We start from the raw sequence: 14673 nt of genomic DNA, 5'->3' as shown, positions 1-14673 counted from the left end.
ATTTTTACCTATGAAATTACCTAGCTTATTTATTGTTATTTTTTTTTTAAGATTATTAATACATGTAAGAGAGAATAAAATCTTAAATAGTTCAACAAAGGTCCAACACGTTAGAGATGAGCGAAAGTTTCTATAATTGTGAAAATTTGGAATAACTTAGTGGTAATTGTACAGAGGGCAATACGACATGGATGCCTGGCATAGCAAAATCTCTAAAAAACCGACATTTCGAATTTAAATATATTTTTAAGAATTGCTGAAATGATAAATAACTATCAGTACTAGATGTATAGAAAATTAAATAGTTCCTAAATAAATAAATAAGCTTTGAACTTGCCTGGAAGGTAGCACTTGGATAGGAGCGCGGTCAATCACGAAAAAATCACGGGGCAATTGGTTTGCTCATCGCATAGATAAGCCCCAGCTGGGATATACAGGAAAGGAGATATCGGAAGAAGATATAAACATCTCGTCACAACATTTAGTGGAATATGTCGATTATGAGCAGAATAATACAGTATTGAACTTACAGTTAAAGGTTATTAGGGCAAAAAACTAGTAGATGTGGCAAAAAACGCTAGTTGTAAGCTGGGCCGATCGCTTGCTGATTTAAGACCATGAAACGTAAGTGACGTGTTAGCAATTATTTCATCTAATGCTATGTGAAACAATCTATGCAGTGCGTAAAGTACGTGACTAACGTGGTAATACGCCCCAATCGGTTTAAGTTAGGGAACAGAAACTTAAAACGATTACAGTTAGAAAAACTGGCTCTAAATGACCTCAAAGCTATTTTTCGATAAAAAAAATTGAATAATGGGAAAGGCGCTAAATATTATAATACCTTCTGTGGCTAAATCCCTCCAAATTGATGGTATTCGACGGAATCTTGAACCAGTGCTAAAGTAATCTGTCGTCAGGAAAAAATTAGTTGTCTGTAACTGTACGTCATGTAACATGGTTGTAATCAAGTTGAAAATAGTATTACTTAGACAAAGAATTGCAGTCCCGCGGTAGCTTAGTGAATAATGTGTTCACCTAAAAACTTTTGGAACGCGTTGTAGTCTAGGTTCGCACCCGCGCGTAGGCATCACGGTTCGTTCTGTGCTGGGCGCTAACCGTTGTCCTAACTGCGATACCGGATCAAAAACTTGTAGAGTTACTATATTGTACTTTATATATTGGAGAAACTTAAAACATATAACAGCCTAGTCGTATGAGTTACTACAGCACTGAAGCGAGAAAGCATGCCAACAATCAAATCAATAAAGCAACATATATTATATATGCGAAAAGTTCCAATTACTTCGAAAGCGTAGCGCTGAGCAGTGTTAAGGTGTACTACGAGGACCTGAACATATATGATAGGTTTCTCTGAGGATCCATAAAAAGTTGCAATAGTGGTGACCATATCTAATGGACACGAAGTAAATGACGAACCGTTCTTAATTTGCATGGGCCCGTTCTTCACACACCTGAATAGGTGTGTGTGAAAACCTGCTTAAAAATTACTTTTGTATAGCAAATTCAACTGCAAATTGTCATTGTAATTATAATAGAAGAAAGAACAGCATGGGCAATTTTAAAAAATCTCATTTATTTTTCAATGTACTGCGCGGTAGCAAATATGCATTCAGAATTTAGTCACTGAACGGTGGCAGACCAAATAGCTCTGGTCGGAAGTTTTCCAATGAGTTAATGCAAATCGTAGGTTCTTTTCTCTGTTCGGGTGTGATAGCTTTAGGATCCGGAACCATGACAACCTACGACACCAATACATCATTGAATAACGGTAATGTTAACGAGACATTTATTGCATCAAAGTATCCTTTACGAATCTAGTCTGTTGATGCAGAAAGAGAAAACAAGTAAAGCGACATTATAATATAGTAGCGCGTCTTAAAGGCCGCTTTCAAAACAAATATCAGCTCCTTTTTAGCAATACAGCATATTCGATGTTTTTTCTGAGACTTCTGAACTTCCATCGACAGTGTCGGCAATAGTTGAAGTTATTTTCTATGGTTGCGATGTAGCCTGAGTAGACACAATGCGGTGTCTCTGAACTGCTTAAAGCTAGTTCACTTGTAGCATTATATATATAATAACATTACCTAACTTAATCTTCTACTTTATGGGAGTTTTTAAATCTATGCACACCTGCATATTTGCCGCTAACGCGGCGCGAACGCCATTTGGAGCGTCTTCAAACACCAACACTTGGCCACAAGCTTCGGGTCCTTCGATGGGGGGCGAAAAACGCCTGGCGCACACCTATAATTATTAATAATGTATCGTAGAACAATAGGTGTACTAAGCTTCTGTCAGTATCGAAGTGCCGTTTCACGGTACAAACATTTACCGAGCTCCTACAAATTCTTCAATTATAACGAAGTACAGACAAAGTTCACTATGGTATTATTCTGTTCATGTCAGCATCATATTGCCGGTTAAAGCAAACCATGACTCACTTAACAAATATAACTAGAATATACTTTTCTTTTTGTTTATAAGTAGCTAGTATAGATTAAAATATTGAATATTTACTGTGAATATGTAATGCTAAAGAAAAAAGGCGCAGTCACTTTCTCAGAACCTCATGCTCTACATAGCTAACAACTAGCTTCGAAATACAGATCACTGTACGAGGTGATAGTTTGACGTACCAAGAAGACATCGGGAGCCGGCTTTCCTTGCTTAACTTCAGGGTCGTCGCTTCCACTCACGAGATGAAGAAAAAGCTTAATGAACTCTTGATGATTCCTTGTTTTTATTTTAACATACTCAAGTGAACTGCCAGTAGCTATGGCTATCGGAACTTTATGCTTGTGCAGATGGCGAACCAGTCTGTCGGCACCTGGCATAAGTTGACAATTACCTATTCTCGAAGGAAGAAGCGCATCCAGTTTTTGGAGAAACTCATCAGCAGTAATCGGCAGCTGATAATGCTCAACTGTAATTTTACTGCTAACAGCTCGCGATGTTCCTCGTAAGCGGTTGGCCATTTCGTGGTTGTAGCGATGTCCGAACCCCTTAAGTACCTCGTCAAAACATTCAAAATAGATATTCTCCGTGTCCAACAAAAGGCCGTCCATATCGAAGATACAGTGGGTAACCGGTCTGTAACTTGTGTCGACATTGAGAATCATGTCAGCTATGGCAGAGCTTACAGGACTTATTTCGACTTCAAATTTGTTTGAATTTTTACACTGTTGCTACGTGTTTATGGACGACGGGGCTTCGAACGTCACTGGCATCTGCTCGCGCAGTAAATATAGAGCTATTGGTAAACAAAACGATAATGGATTCACTGCGCTGGTCAAGCACAGGATCTTTACCTTTCTAAGCCGGTGTGATGCCTTCTGTAGACACGAGGCAAAATAGAGAGGAGGTGCGCGGCAGCGGCCCGAGAAAGGGTAACGCTTTGCAGCAGTCGGCGAGCGCCCACTGAAAAATTGTCCCCAATGATCAAGTGCAATGATACTGGGTTCATTTTGAAACCGCCGCCGCACGACATTTGCATCTGAGCAAAAATATTGCATCGTCAATAATGGTTTTAAAGTAGGCTAAAAAATCTATTATAACAATCTATAGTATCGTTAAATTTGAATGTGATTTGCTTGAGGTTCATGTAACTCTGCTGAACGAATACAAAATATATTCATACGTGATTAGAGTGATCGCCTGAACCCATAAATAAACGGCGTTCTTGCAACAATTTATAATCCAGGAAATCTTCAAGGGTGGTCCGTTATGATCAGATTTACGGTCATGGCGACTGCTGTCAAATTAGATTTCCGTCGCAAAAAAGATGTATAGTTTTTGCTCTGCAAATAGTAAGTAGTACATTGTCTTCTATGTAGTTGCAGTAATATAGATTCGTTATTTCCGTCCCGACGGCGGTAATATCAGGCGAGATAGATGAGCCTGAAGTACATTAGGCCTTTTACAGGAGAACCGTTTGTTATGAAGAACAAGTACACTTGACTCGTGTGTTACATCTTGTGTGAAATATATACATATAATTAACGTTAAAAATATTATTATCTTTTATCTAGCGCAATGTAAACCAGCTTTCAATCAGATAGGCTACACCATTTTTACAATTTAGACGCATTACTAACGTTAACAAGTGGACCAGTCTCTACTGCAAGACTGGAGTCAGTCAGTGTCTAGTATTAATATGAATACTTTTGTTTAGGGCGAGTACACCCTGCAACGATAGATTTTATTGAATATATATATATATATTATTTAATTGCGGCAGAGTCAGAGTGCCTAACAAGCGTAGGCGCCACCTCTGCTTTCTTGTTGGGAGTCAAAAAATGGTGCTTCATGGGTAAGTGGCCTGAAAGCCGTACATTAAGGCCAGATAATTTTCAAGCCTTTTTTAGAACATAACATTCCGTCAGCATTTTTGCAGCTGTAAAATTTTTCGCCACCAAATGTGCCCATGGACCTGTGTATCTATACTACTAGACATTTTGCAGTTGCTATCTACGAGTTAAGCATATAACTGAGTATATCGATTCTGTAACATTACCACTGCATTTCGATTTTTCCTATAAATTAATGTAATAAAATCACTCGTATGGGCGTTTATTCAATGCTAGATCTAAGTAACATTTCCAGTAATTTTATCCAGCAGTGAAACAGTTTTTGGTTTCCTGATTTATTATTATTAAAGATTATTATATTATTTATTTATATATATATTATTTTTTTTTTATTTTATTTTTATAATTTTTTTTTATATTTTTTTTTATTTTATATTTATAATTTATATTATATATATATATTATAAATATTAAAGATAAAAAAAATAAAAAAAAAAGTTAAAATGATATTTATATATTGGACATTCGTTTTAAACGTGCATCTTTATAACAACAGGGACCAAATAGGAAATATTAAACTAGATTCTTTACTCTAAGTGTATCTTACTGTACGTACTGTATATAGTAATTTTTTTGTCTTTTATCCTTTTTATCATTGTATTAAGATTTTGCGCCGGCCATAAAAAGTAGAAATTGTTCAACTTTGTGATCATTTTTACTAATTTCATGTCAAACAATCAAATTTAAAGCCTTAGGAAGATTACCTAACTGCCAACATTTATCTCAAAAATGTACATGAAGCATTTCTTAGGGAGCTATATCTTAGTTGTATCGTATATTTGACTTGTGCGGTCGCTTTCTCTTCTATTTAGTGTCATTTGAAAACATTTAACTATCCAAAATACGAGATTGCAATGTACGAATATTTATCCTTTATTACACTGTACCGCTAAGATTCTTTAGTCACGCGCGCTATTATCTGCGTCACAATGTAAGCGGCTTTCACTCTATATCATGGCAGTAACGACAGCCCTTCAAAAAGGCATTATTGCATTGATCTTTTTTTTTGTTTCTATTTAGTTCCAACTATAATGTGAAGTACCTATTACGCCTAACAATGCTAACGCGTATGTCTAAAATCGGTTTTTCAAACGTGCAAATTCCGTTATAATATGTTACATTGTTGCCTAACGAAGACTTCTTTTGTGTGTTAACAGGAAGCTCGTTTTTTCGGGAAATTACCCAAACAGGTTTCTACAGAAGTGTACCAGTTCGTGTGTTGTCTTGATTGCTATTTATCATCAGGTGCTGACAGCACCTGAGGGTTCCGCTTTAATGTGTTCAAGCGAATCGGGACATAACGTTGCCTCTGCATGAAGCTCCGACGGTACGGTAAGGGGATCCGGAACCAACACGACCTAGATCGTTATGAATAATATTATATGATTAAGTCGTTGGTATTTACACCTTGTCGAGAAGAAGTACTAGGCATGCGCACTAAAAGCATAGTTGCTTCATTCTGGTTAGCTAGAATTTAAAGTACTAGTTCCATTCTTTTTTGAAAGCGTTAAGGATATGGGAGGTAGTTAGTGAATGCTATGACATTACGCCTAGTCTTAATATCTCTGTAGGTTAAAGACATATTACAATTTTTACGCTCCATGCAAGTAATGTTGAGATTAGAGAGTAGTTTTTAGCTTAATTTTTTTTATCAGTTGCTTATCAAGAAAAACAAACTCATTACCAGGCGATAAACCGATACGTAATACAACGCATTAAAACTCTGCAACGATTTGCAAGGCTCCCTTGCTACGCTGAAGAAGATTAGCAGACTACGTCCGTGAAAGCCTTACACGTTAGTTACCATTAGCTTTACATTATTCAACAGTTCCTGTACGAATCAATAGCATACGCAACTCATAATATCTGCGTATACCGTGTCCTGCCTCAAACAGTATTCATATCTTGTGCACTGCCTAACAATAGGTATTTCGTCAATTCAGACCTGCACGTTAGCTGCGAGAGCCGACCTCACCCCATCTTCAAACATTTTGGACCTTCTTGAGCCCGTCTGGGTCTTCTATAGATGTAGAAAATCGCTTCGCACACACAATGAAGGCGTCCGGAGCCGGTTTTCCTTTTTTACCTCAGGTTCTTCTGACCCATTTAGGAGATGGTTGAATAATGACATAAAAGGCAGATGTTGCATGGTCTTCAGCTTCATTGAGTCTAAAGAGCTGCTTCTACCAACAGCGATGGAGATGTTGTGTTTCGCCAAATGCGGCACAAGTCGTTCTGCTCTCGGCATTAAGTTTCACGTTGGCAGAACTGCAACTGCTTTTCGACTCCGTTTCAGGAACTCTTTTCTTGTAAATGAAAGCTTGCAGTACTCAATGATAATGGGTGCACCATCAAGTAGTGTACTGCACAGCACATGTTAAGCTTGAGGGTATGGCGATGGCCAAACTTCTTGAGGATATGTCATCGATGATCTGAAAATATTACTTCTCACTGTCGACTAACAGACCGTCCGGGTTGAATATTCAATGTGTAGCGGGACAGTATACCGTATTTAATCGTTACTGAACTCAGTGCATCGCGCTGACGGGCCGTGTCCTTAAAGCCCAGTTTACATACTAGACTCACGCAAGTCTATACTTAGGCTAGGGCAGCAAACCTGCTTTTCATTGTATATTCGGAATGGCGGGAGGATCGAGAAGCGACAGCCGTGTCGTACTGCTGGCAGGATGAGCTCTCTGACGAATGTTACGATTGAGGCGTTTGTCACAGAATTGTCTTTCGATAGGCGGCAGAGTATAAGCCGTCAGCGAGGAAGTCGTTGTCTTTTGAAAACAGATCGTTTTTCATAAGCGACTTTGACCCATTTTTTGGTATTTTCACTCACGTACGTTCGACGTTTACACTGATTTATCTTATAAACAGGTAGCTCTCTAAGACCTATAGGGCGCTTCATCTTATGCAACATAACCTTGCTTATTCACCGAACTATCACTAGCCTTTTACGACAGTGATGCTTATTATTGGCAGTATATCGAAACTGGTAATGGCGCCATCTTCTGAGATATTTCTGAAAATAGTTAATGTCTCGGGTTCGCAGGGTTACTACATAGAGCCCGTGGTATGCATATATAAAATTAGGGTCTATGAATTTCGTGCCGTTTTTTTTTCTGTTCTTTTTTTTTTCATTAGTAATGATATAAATAATCCCCTTTATTGGGATATTGAATATACCTGTACACAACCCATTACGCAAAGCCATTTTTAGCTTGCTATGCTCTGTTTTTCTATGGCTGCATTTCTGCCGTGATAAGTCAGAGTTTAACCACGAATTATTAGCGCTTTTCATGTGTACATGCTTAGTGAGTAAAAATAGGCAATTGTGAAAGTTTGCTAATGCTCTAGGTAATGCCGAAATCTATAAGGTAATGTAACCACAAGGGAAATTTTGGAAATGTATCCTATGCAGTTTTCATCTTGATTCTTAGCGATATTCCTCTCGCGTAGACTCGCTGTCGGATAAAATTAAGGTGTCATTTTTTTTCGAGGTTCTGCCAAACTGTTATCTGCTTCTGCTATAAATAACTAGCAGAAAAGAAACGACAAAGCAGTGAAGGGTCACAGCAAGCCGCAACTGCGTATTTGAGCTCCATGAGAAGTGATTCGAAATGGTCGAGGTGCGCATTGACACCTGTGACTCAGGTAGACAGAAGAGAACATGATGCCATATTGTTTTTCAATGACTTGTCACGTCTTCATCACGTGCGATGCGCTGTACTCGTGTAAAAGGCCGCGTCTTGGCCGAACATATGAACAACGCATATGTGAAGTGTATGAAGTCATCACCCAAAAATGCTTCGATTGTGAGGTTCGTTGAGAGATACAGCCTTCTCCAATTTCGCTTTGGTCGACGGGTAACGAACGCGCGTACACTCTCAAATAACCTTGAAGGTAATTGAAGGAGTATAACTTTGTACGGTTATACTCGTATGTCATCATAGCTTTATATGCCTATTTATGTTATTGTTGTCGGGTACTGAGGCTATTTCTGAAGATGACACCAACGGCAGCACAAACCACTCAAGGGTACATTGAAGACATTGCCAATGAACATAAAATCACAGTCTATAGAGATCCAAAAGTAAAACTTTAATTTGACTTGTGTATATTTTCTAAATGTCAGGAGGTTGTTTGGCCGTCGACTGACGATTGTTGGCTGTCTAAGGATTCGATAGATTTCCTGTCAACTTGCCCTTATATAATACTATTATCTTACTAAGGTTAGAGTGTGAACTTAGGTGCAGTTCGGCTCGACCTGAATAAGGCGTCTATTGTTATGGATCGTTGTGCATAACAAAGAATAAATGTTTCTGTTTAGAGTCAGTTATTATTAGAGATAAATTCCAGCGTACCAAGACACAATTTTTCGAGGTCTATTTGGGCAAGCACGCACTGCATCAGCACTTACTTATTGTCTTCTTATCGTATACGATTTTCACAACGTTTTTATTTAGACCAGCAGAAAGTGTAGTGAGTCTTAGCGCTGTATAAATTCTATTTTCTTATTAGGGTAAGATACTCAAATCCATCTCGCGATCTCCTTTCAACATTTCGTACCATATGTAGCATCCTTTTGACGTCAATGGCTGTGCAGCGTTGGACACGTTGACACGAGAAGCGCGCTCGTCTATTGTCTTTTCGTTATCTATCTAAAAGCAAATACCGACCTTCCGAAGCGATCGCTGAGCAACGTAGACTCGTTCGACCCGGTGCGTGTCCTTAGCTCAGCTTCTCCCATGCAGTTTATATGGTCTCACGCGTACGTACCTTCACTATATGGTTCAATGAGCTCTGTATCACTGCAATTCACTGAATAAACGATTAGACAATGACCCAAGAAGAAATCGTTGCCAAGCGAAACAGAGAATTTCTGCCTGTTTTCAAAAGTGGATCCTCTGTATTAGCAGAAATTTCGCTGTATGTAATATTGTCGCTTTTGGCGGCGATAACATGACGTCAAAAACTGTGAAAGAGCATTAATATCATCAATGACATGTCAGCGTCGCCTCGTCGCATCGTGCCCGGCAATGGATGTCCTGACGGAAAACTAACGCTTTCGAATACGTATAATTGTTAATTTCATATTTCTTCAAATACATTTCCTTTGTGACGTGTATGATAGTATGACAACAGAAGCGGCGGTAGCGGCAGCAATAGCAATAGCAAACACTGCTATTTCGAGTAGAACAAAATGGATGCATCTCAAACAATATTATCACTATATCACTGCCCCTTGAGACAATTCGGTCTGCGGTAGACGTGCGCACCGTTGAGAATTGTTCCGTTGAGTGAGTACTTTTTAATTTATTTGACTACAGAGAAACAAGCAGATTCGTATCGTGCAGTAGTTTTCGAGATATCTCCCAGAGATAACTATTGTCATCGCTATATACGCCTTACCTCATAGTAGTTTGATCAAATATCAACAAGTGAAACATCCGTGGTCTCATTGTTTTGTTCGTAGCAGCGTGTATTAGTCGAGTGGTTCGATTGGCCTAGCTTAGAATGAATCGCTTTATCTCAATCCCACACCCTCCAGGCGATGCAGAATAGAAGAGCGCTGTTAGAAAACTAACTGCTATCAAAAGACCGGCCGAAATTTATTACGTACGATACTGAAAGCTAACTTTACCTCGATTCGTTTGATCAACAGACGAGCGGGGACGAGTGACGACTGTAACGTCACGACGCGAGCGTAGAGTCCCAGACTGGAAGGCGCCACTGATCCCACACATATCCATCCCTGTGTACGTAATGATAGTCAAGATCTGCGTCTCGAGTAAATAAGTGCCCCGTACTGGAAGCAGCTTTACTGCGCTAATGCAAAGTAAGTCCGCACAGGACTCGAAGGACCTGAGGAAAAGAGATCAAAGCACAAAAGTAAAGACGATTCGTTTCTACGCACAGTAGTGCCAAGTACGTTGGTCAAAGGGTTGCCAGGCAGTCTGGCATGAACTTGTAAGTACGTATGAAGTGACGTCAAGCCTTTTTTTGGTTATCCGGGCTGTCGCTATTGGTCGCGAACGACGATGCTCTTTGCACGAGTACCAAGAACATACGAACCTGAGTGGAACACTCGTAGAAACTAGCAACGCTTGGGATAGGCGGACGACCGCGAATAACGCTACTAGTTAAGGCTGGCGAACCGTCGCTGGTACACCGGCCGGATCCTCGTTCCGGATTTTTGTTCCGTTTTCCTCGTGGCAGAAAGTATGATCCTTTGAACTTTGAACTGGTGCCGGGCGCTTTTACAAGTGGATGCTCGAATGACGTGCCTCGCGGCGTTGTAGGGAGTTCACAGGGCCGATTGTGTTTAGACAATTTCCTCTTTCCGTGTCACCCAAAGGGCACCATTGTGTGATGTGCCTCGCGTGGCTGGCTACTTCTGCGGTGGAATTTTGCAATTGGTAAGGAAAGCGTATTGGTGCGTTAGTGACGTTTACGACATCGTGTCAACCCGACCATCTGGAGGAAGGGGCAAAGTTCGTGGGCCCTTTACCGCATAGGCACAAGCAGAGAGAGAGACAACTCGTCATCGGTGAACACCACACGCAACAGCTCTAAACGCGAGTACCACTGGGCCGTCATATAAACCAAGACTGGCTATTGATTAAGGAAAGGTGCAGAAGCAAACCGGCTATATCTAGAAATACTGAGAAACATACGTTTCTCAGCACATTATAGTGTTAATTCGCAGCAGTGACCTAGCCACTGAAGGAACAAGATGAAATTCAAGTACTCGCCAATTAGCCATGTAATCTTCGACATGGACGGTACCTTACTTAATACTGTACCGATCTACAATGAAATAATGCGAACGGTGGTTGTGCGCCATGGTTACAACTACAGTGATGACCTGAAGGAGAATCTGCGAGGTCGAAATCGCCGAGATTGTGCAGAACTTATAGTACGCCATTGTGAGAACTCGCTTACGGTCGATGAGTGTATGGACCAACTGATCAAGCAACATGCACAAAAGCTGCCTAATTGTAAGTTGATGCCGGGGGCGGATAGGCTTATCCGTCATCTGTATAGACATGGGTATCCAATGGCCATTGCTACCAGCAGCTCCGCGCAATCTGTCGCTCTGAAATCGAAAGGACACGAACAGTTGCTCGGCATGATCCATCACGTGGTTTGCGGACTTGACGACCCCCGAGTAAACAATGGTAAGCCTGCGCCCGATATATTTCTTGTGGCAGCCAAGCAGTTCGAGGATCCGGCGCCTCATCCCAACCAGTGCCTCGTATTTGAAGATGCACCTAATGGTGTACAAGCGGCACGTGCGGCAGGAATGCAAGTTGTGTATGTACCGGATTTCCTGGATACACCGGAGCCGAACAATAGCGTCTATAGCATTATCGAAACTGAAGACCTCTGCCGGAAAGAGCGACGCCACCCTGGAATTCTTGTTACAGACAGTCTGTTGAACTTCAAGCCGGAACTGTTTGGGCTTCCGCCATTTGAGTCGTCAGCGTACTGATAAATTTCAGTTGGAAAGGTGAAAATTGTAGTTGCGGCTTATGTGTTTAGTTGTAGGAAGTTATTGCGGTTGGAAGAAAAAGGTGTCCCAGCGGCAAGTGATAGAGAAAGTTAGTGATAGATAAAGGCGTCGATACCGACAATGTAATCGGTGTTATTCAGGTACGGGCGCACTATAACGCAATGAATGTGGAGTCCAATATCGTTGTAAAAATGTAACAAAATAAAGTGGAAAATATATGAAGTGTTTATAGAAGTGTGATGTGACATTCAATGCTCAAATATATGTATCACCCATTCTCGTTTGTACAGAGGAACTTCAGCGCAGTTTAAAAAAAAAAGTGAATACGCACCCTGTGTAGGATAGTCAAATAATATTGTTTCGTTGTATATTTAATACATGTGTTCATTGAAATAAAACCAACCAAAGATAGGTGCTAATTAAGGTCTACGATCCTACTGTTTGGCGGGTCACCGAAACAATTGTATGCGATGAGAAGTAAAGAAGGGGCATAGTTGTATAGTATTTTGCTGGCGCAATGAGTATACTTCAACTAATGAAGTTACACACTTTCGAACATGAAAATAAAGTACTACGGAGTGAGCGAGCAGTGAACAGATCCCCTCGTATTTCATTATGCATAGAATAGAGTTTTCACGTTGAACAAAAAACAAGTAATATGTATTTAACAGTCAAAGTATGTACATGTATAACGTGCTCCGATCGTACAAAAATCCGACGATATGCCCGAGGATCTATTAACGAACGTGCATGACTACAGAAAAATTTGAATTAGCAAAATAAGCAGCTGAGGTTTTGGGGTGGGGTGGGGTGGGGTGGGGATGTGTGTGGAGCGGAAGAATGCGTTCTGCGACGCGTCGTTGGCCAATAGGAAGAAAGTAGTGTATCGTTATGGAACACTTAACCATACAACATTATTAGTTACCGACCTAGCGCTCACGTAATTCCATTGAAACCATTTAATTAATTTCACGATGAGTTGAATTTTACCACTTGGTATTTATAGCGTAAACATATCACTATGTTTGACCATAAACCACATTGTACGATAAAATTGGCCTATAAGTATCATAGTAGGATTGAAAGTATTTTATCGCTAAGCCGCAGCGTAGTGGCAAATTCCAACATGGAGGATCTGTAGGACTGCAACATCACGAACGTTCGTTTCGTCCCATTTTTTGCCCTTCTTTTTGCCACTTTAGTCACTTTATGATAAAAGCCTATGTGGATTCTTTATAGATTTCGTTATAAATTATTATATGATGACAAAGACTAATGTATGCGGAACTAATGGAAATCTACACAAAGTCGATATAAGTCAGTGCTGCCAGTTTGCCATGTTATTGTCCCCGAACTGCAACTAAAACCGACCATTCAGCCACAATTTGTGGAGGGAAAGATTTTTGGAACATGACATCCATTTACACTAAAGTAACAGAAGCTCTATTTTTCGCAGGTGTCAAATTGAGCCTTTAGAGCATACAGCTTCTATAATTTCATAATCTAAGTACAGATAGGTTAAAGGAAGATAATAATTACTATGTTGATGGATAAATGGTCCTAAGGAGTACGCTCACAAAAATGTAAATACAAGATTCTACTATAAGAACATGCGTTCAACTTAGTCGTTAATTTCCCTATCAAAGTTCATTTCCCTATCAAAATCACTCATTTTTTATAACAAATCGGAGCTTTAGAAGCTCTAATCTATACTGATATTCATCTAAATCAAAACATTCTCTCAGTAATAAATCACGCTTCTAAGACATATTACTATCGTCGCTTTCCAATGTACCAACTTAGATAATAGCACCATTCCTAGCAACGTGGTTTGTTGTTTTTTTTTCGAAAACAAACACTTACTATCTTACGGAAACTATTTGTTCGATAATAAATAGACTATACTCACGCTGTTAAAATACGATCGAGTTTATTTAAACCATCAACTATTTAAGCTATCAACACACGTGTATATTCAAACGCACTTCGCTTTTCCCAAAGACCTGTATCGTCAAATGTAAATATCTCAGCTTTAACAAGTTCATAGCTTAGTTTATTGTTTTCAATGCGGACGAGAGAACGAGTACACAAAAACAATAATTTTCAAAGGGATAACATTGTAAATTATCTACACGAAGCCAGCCTACTGCCCCGATCTACCTGTATGATTTACCGCCTATCTTACAATCGTAATAGTACGATACGCAATAGTACGAGGGTTGGCTATGGCGTCGCTTGGCTATTACTTAATAGTCGAGCATCCGTCGATCTATTCGTGTCAATAGACTGCTCAAGTCGGGAACAGTTCCTTTAAAAGGCGTGGTAATTCGATGGAAAACGGTAGACGCGATGAGAATGCCGCAAACGTTTCGAAATTTCAGAAAATATTTTCTAGGCTTTCTATGGTAGAACAATGAAAAATTCAAACCTATGAATATGCGCCACTCAGCGTCTAACGTTTGAATCACAAATTGTACTGCGTAACGAGTTGCTTCCATAGAACTGGAATAATGCGTCTAAACGAGAATGCGTTGTTAACACTATAGCTTGATTTCTCTAGGGCCTGTGGCCTTTAACCTTGATTCGGATGTTGACGCAATTGCGTTAGGTAGACATGCGTGGCCATGAGATACGGCCTGCGTTGGTCGGACATAGTGACGAACTGGTTTAGTCACTTTGGCTCGCTAAAGCAGTAGCATGGTACATGACCTGTATCACAAGAAGCTTGTTAAGCAGTGGCTGTTTAGACAGTTTGTC

General features: G+C 39.9%; 1 protein-coding gene and 2 pseudogenes across 2 annotated transcripts; 1 reads left to right on the top strand and 2 right to left on the bottom strand.

Annotated features, from left to right (window-relative positions):
• Positions 1-1577: 1577 nt before the first annotated feature.
• On the bottom strand, positions 1578-3341 carry LOC111263657 (putative pseudouridine-5'-phosphatase). Its single transcript, XM_022838953.2, has 3 exons — positions 2664-3341; positions 2158-2271; positions 1578-1763 (listed from the first exon to the last, which is right to left on the bottom strand). Exons 1-3 carry the CDS (start codon positions 3144-3146, stop codon positions 1641-1643), a joined length of 720 nt encoding a protein of 239 aa, XP_022694688.1. The 5' UTR covers positions 3147-3341; the 3' UTR covers positions 1578-1640.
• Positions 3342-4828: 1487 nt separating this feature from the next.
• Positions 4829-8951, bottom strand: LOC147753054 (pseudouridine-5'-phosphatase-like; annotated as a pseudogene). Its single transcript, XR_015312397.1, has 2 exons — positions 6340-8951; positions 4829-5752 (listed from the first exon to the last, which is right to left on the bottom strand). The product of XR_015312397.1 is annotated as a pseudouridine-5'-phosphatase-like (transcript).
• Positions 8952-10063: 1112 nt separating this feature from the next.
• LOC111263656 (pseudouridine-5'-phosphatase pseudogene) lies at positions 10064-12514 on the top strand (annotated as a pseudogene).
• Positions 12515-14673: the final 2159 nt, after the last annotated feature.

Source organism: Varroa jacobsoni, unplaced genomic scaffold (genome assembly GCF_002532875.2).
Source record: "Varroa jacobsoni isolate VJ856 unplaced genomic scaffold, vjacob_1.0 scaffold_781, whole genome shotgun sequence".
NCBI classification, from domain to species: domain Eukaryota; kingdom Metazoa; phylum Arthropoda; class Arachnida; order Mesostigmata; family Varroidae; genus Varroa; species Varroa jacobsoni.
The sequence above is the reverse complement of the archived record's forward strand: the minus strand, read 5'-3'. Positions and strand labels throughout refer to the sequence as shown.